The sequence below is a fragment of the Triticum aestivum genome, chromosome 4D (genome assembly GCF_018294505.1).
Source record: "Triticum aestivum cultivar Chinese Spring chromosome 4D, IWGSC CS RefSeq v2.1, whole genome shotgun sequence".
Classification (NCBI taxonomy): Eukaryota; Viridiplantae; Streptophyta; class Magnoliopsida; order Poales; family Poaceae; genus Triticum; species Triticum aestivum.
Window position 1 is genome coordinate 460,756,223 of NC_057805.1, and position 4,726 is coordinate 460,760,948.

General features: G+C 45.9%; 1 protein-coding gene across 1 annotated transcript; it reads left to right on the plus strand.

The window, feature by feature from the left end:
- The first annotated feature begins 380 nt into the window (after positions 1-380).
- On the plus strand, positions 381-4,016 carry LOC123098615 (tRNA-specific 2-thiouridylase MnmA). The gene is made up of 10 exons (XM_044520649.1): positions 381-815; positions 899-973; positions 1,089-1,142; positions 1,237-1,315; positions 1,411-1,538; positions 1,791-1,874; positions 1,961-2,044; positions 2,153-2,304; positions 2,476-2,626; positions 3,189-4,016. The coding sequence occupies exons 1-10, from the start codon at positions 483-485 to the stop codon at positions 3,504-3,506; spliced, it is 1,458 nt and encodes a 485-aa protein (XP_044376584.1). The 5' UTR covers positions 381-482; the 3' UTR covers positions 3,507-4,016.
- The last annotated feature ends 710 nt before the right edge of the window (positions 4,017-4,726 follow it).

Below are 4,726 nucleotides of genomic sequence, written 5' to 3' on the forward strand. Positions count from 1 at the left end.
TGGACAATATCCAGATATTCTTAACTACATATGAGTTCTTCTTTTACACGAGGCGTTTCGCTTTTTCGGTATACAAACCATGCAGAGAAGACTACGGGGAAGCAATCCAAATTTGCAAGATTCCTATGACAACACCTCAAATCTCAATCGATCAATTCCTTTGTGTTCTTCAAATGATTTTAAAATCAGAGATAGTACGTTTTATATACAGTATGGAACTCAAGGGGCACTTTGATATTGAAACTCAAGGGGCACTTTGATATTGACAAACTAACGCGCTCTTCGTAAGAGCGTAAACCGCAGAGGTAGACGTATTTTCTGGGCAACCCAAAATACGCATTCGTCCTCCCCCTTCGTCGTGAGCTCAAGTCTGAAACTCTGAAACGACACGAAACTCTCGACACGCTAGCCGAGAAACCCAATCCAGTACAGCGGCCGATACCTCTTGCCGCCACGCCGGCCGGCCGCCGCCGCCGCCACCCATGCTGCGCGTCGTCTCCACCCTCCGCCCGCTCCTCCGGAGCCCCCTCCTCCCGGGCCCTAAACCCCTCCCTCGCCCCCGCCGGCCGCCGCGGCCGTTCCGCGCCCTCTCGTCCGCAGCGCCGCTCGCAGCCTCCCCGCCGAGCGCGCCCTCGCCCGCGCCCGGGGCGGTTGAGTTCAGAGAGGAGCACCTCGTCCGGTGCGCGGCGGCGAGGAGGGCGCCGCTGCGGGTGGCGGTGCTGCTGAGCGGCGGGGTCGACAGCAGCGTCGCGCTCCGCCTCCTCCACGCAGCCGGGCACAGCTGCACCGCCTTCTACCTCAAGATCTGGTTCCAGGTCAGTACACCATCTGGTGTTGCTATCCTCTGCAATGGTACGCCACGGGATCGCTTAATAAGCTCGGTGTGGTTAATCTGTAGGAAGATTTCAGGAACTTTTGGTCCGAGTGCCCGTGGGATGACGATTTGAAGTATGCACAGGCCGTGTGTGACAAGGTATATTCCTGAAAATTCATCCGGTGCATGCTGTTTCATTGAATAGCCAGTGTGCAGTATATGTAAACTAGCTCTGTCTGCATGAACTGACTGATCTAATGGCTTTCTTTTGTAGATTGACGTGCCATTGGAGGTGGTACATCTATCTGATGAGTACTGGAACCATGTGGTGAGCTTCATTTCAGACTTTTTGCGCCTCATCCTCGCAGACATCCCATATATTGTTCTGCGTTCTGAGAAACTATCATGGATTTTATATCTAGGTGTCACACATGATTAATGAGTACCGCAACGGACGCACACCGAACCCTGATGTTCTTTGCAACACAAGAATAAAGTTTGGTATGGATCCGCACGCTTCTGAAATTTGATTGTGCATCGAGGTATAATTTTTGAACTGTGTTCATGAGCTTATTCTTTTCACTCATTTTCTGCAGGAGCTTTCTTAGAAGCAATTGAAAATTTGGGATTTGATTACATAGCTTCTGGACATTATGCACATGTAGTCCATCCACCCTTTGAGAATGCTGAAGGGCCATCGGTACTCCAACTTTCGAAAGACGAGGTGCTTTATAATAGCTTGCTTAGCTTCAATGCTATTGAATGTGATGCCAATTGAGTTCTACTCCCTCTCTAAAGAAATATAAGAGTGTTTAGATAACTAAAGTAGTGATCTAAGCGCTCTTATATTTCTTTACGGAGGGAGTATTATTCATCCTAGAAGGGACGTTGTACACAGTGAAACAGATCAGATGGTTCTTTTGTTTAAATATTGTTTAGTTGAAACCACCTTTTCTGGCTCTGATTGTTATTTCAGGTCAAGGATCAAACTTATTTCCTCTCACATCTCTCTCAGCCCCAGCTTAGAAGGCTTCTTTTTCCACTGGGGTGTATAACAAAGGTGATATATTTTATCAGATAAGGATAGTTAGGTTTTTTCAGGATCTGGCGGTGTATTTCTTTGTAAATGGAGCTCATCTTTTGCAGGATGAAGTTCGCAGTCTGGCTGTTCAGATGGACCTTCCTAACCAAGCTAGAAAGGATTCTCAGGGGATATGTTTTCTTGGAAAGGTCATTGCTTTAATAGTTGTTAATATTTCACATGTTTTGTGCAAAATATGGTTCTGTTCTTTCTCCTTGTGTCGTCTTATTTTAAGCTAAAAAAGTCACTCTTTCTAGGTCAAATTTAGTGAGTTTGTTCAAAGACATATAGGAGAAATGAAGGGTATACTTCTTGAGGCTGAAACTGGAGATTACCTAGGGATGCACCGTGGGTTTTGGTTCTATACGATTGGTCAACGACAAGGTTTGCGACTTTCTGGAGGACCTTGGTACGCACTGTAGATGATACTAGCCTCTTTTATGGTACAATAAATAACATCAGCTAAATAAATGTATATTAGCCTGAAGTATTCTGCAATTCAAGGAAGATCTGTCCTCATGTAGCACACATCTATTTATCCATAAATTCATCAAATGAGTGGTCATTTTATCTTACGCAGGTATGTTGTGGAGAAAGATGTGCAAAATAATGTGGTTTTTGTATCAAGGAATTACTATTCACTGGATAAGAGGAGGCGGACATTTCGTGTTGGATCACTAAACTGGTTTAGCGATTCTGGGCCATCAGACAATGAACGCCTTAAATGCAAGGTACCATAGTTACACAATTAGGTCTTGTGGCAGCATAGCATATTTGAATTGAAATTCTTACCATCTGCAAGGGTTAAATGGTGTTTGTTACAAAATATATGTACATGTCGTCCTCATAAGGAAAAAAATGGTGTTTGTTACAAAATACTTGTATATGTCGTCCTCATAAGGAAAAAAAGAATCTATAACCACCACCCCAATCAAACACACAACCCCCAAAGTAATCATCAGCAGTCCATTTTTTCCCCTGTCAAAACATGTGCATGGTACCAGCTGTATGCTTGGACTTGTTTAGGTGCTGGGTTAGGAGAGAATGGTTCGTAAATCCTATTGATCCTCGAGTATAGTTAAGCAATTCTGAAACCTATCAGTTCTACCTTGACCTATGGTTTTATAGGAAAATACGGCGGCAGCTTCCAACTCACTGTTGCCTGATCCACCTCCGTTTTAATTTTTACACACTATATCTGTTTAGCATTCAGATCAACCGTGGATCTGCTTTTGTCATGTGCTGCACTTTATTCCGTCAGTTAGCTGATATCCATGCTACTGTCAATACCAGGTACGGCATAGTCCTGATTTCCACGATTGCACCGTGACAAAAGAGCAAACCGAAGAGAACGGAGACGTTTTGGCGGTTCGTCTGTCCGAAGACGACCAGGGTTTAGCAGCTGGCCAGTTTGCAGCGTTCTACCGTGACAGTGCGTGCCTGGGGTCAGGCATAATCCTTGATTCCTGGGACGAAATGAGCTTCCCTGTGTGCGCAAAGGCGCTAGAAACCGCTAGGATGGAGGACAAGTCCAAGATGGGGAAGCCCATAAGGATCATGAACCTGGAGCATCTTGTGAAGCCAGAGCCGGAGCCTGCCAAGGTCGCTTGACAGACATCACCAGCTTCTTGTAGCCTTCTCTTGACTACTTTACGTCTGTGATCATGTGAAGATATACACTGACAGTTTGAAAGTTGGCACGCCCTACAAATGCAAGAATCGGGGAAGTTCCAGAAACAATCATCGTAGTTATGCTGCCCCAATCAGGGGCTCCATCCAGGTGGTTCTTGAAAAGGTGGTATCCATTGGCGACTTTGCGTTTGGGAGAAGAAATGCTTTGCCACCGGATAAAAGTGGTGGTGGAGCATCAATCAACGCATGATTGCCCATGCAAGAGCTGACCTGGCCTGACATAGTTCCCGGATGTAAGCAGGAAAGGCAAGCAGGCGAACGGATAGGCATGTTGTTCCCTCTTGAGCCAAAATGTCTACGTACTAGATTATTATTAAGAGTTAGTCAGCGGTACTGCTTCTAACTGATAGTAAGTGATAACTGTACCCTGTGAAGTTATGATACGGCAACACCAACGTTGAATAATCAATCAACGGGTTCTAGACTAAACCAGGATGGTTTATCACGAAATCATTCTCCTTTTTGCATGGCAGTATTCTGGAATCTAAACTGGTTGCGTGCTTGATTGTACTAGAATGAACTCTCTTTTTTCCCCGGGCATGTGTCGGCAGCTTCTGAGAGATTAACATAATGCAAGCATGCAGCACATGGAGAGAGACGCGGTACCGTTTGTCATGTCGCCGCCTGGATTCTTTGGTAAGAGATACCGGACCAGGAGTAGTAGCACGTACGTACTATAGTTTTGTAGTATAAATAAAAGGCCAGTAAAACCACCTGGGCTGGCGATTTTTCTGAGGACATATCCTTGATAATGTTCCTGGTCTCAACCTTGGAGAAGCAGAGAGATTGACCTTGGCCGTTGCACACACCAATATTGCATGCGTCATTCGTGAGTGCATATTTATTTAAAAACGGTGGCCTTTTTATCATCACCTAGTGCATTACCTCTCTATATAAACAGTGATACCATTTAGTCATACTTCTCACCTCTGATCAAGAGCTGGCTACATACAAATCCGCCATATCTAGCCACCTCTACCTATAGCCTGACCTCCTGCCGATCCCAGGCTTGCTAGCAGCTGCCATGGCTTCTGCACCGGTTCTCAAGACGACGGCCGCCGTGTTCCTGCTGGTCCTGGCCCTAGGGCACCTGATGGCCGCCACCAATGCGTCTGCGCACCATCAGGACGCTCGACGGC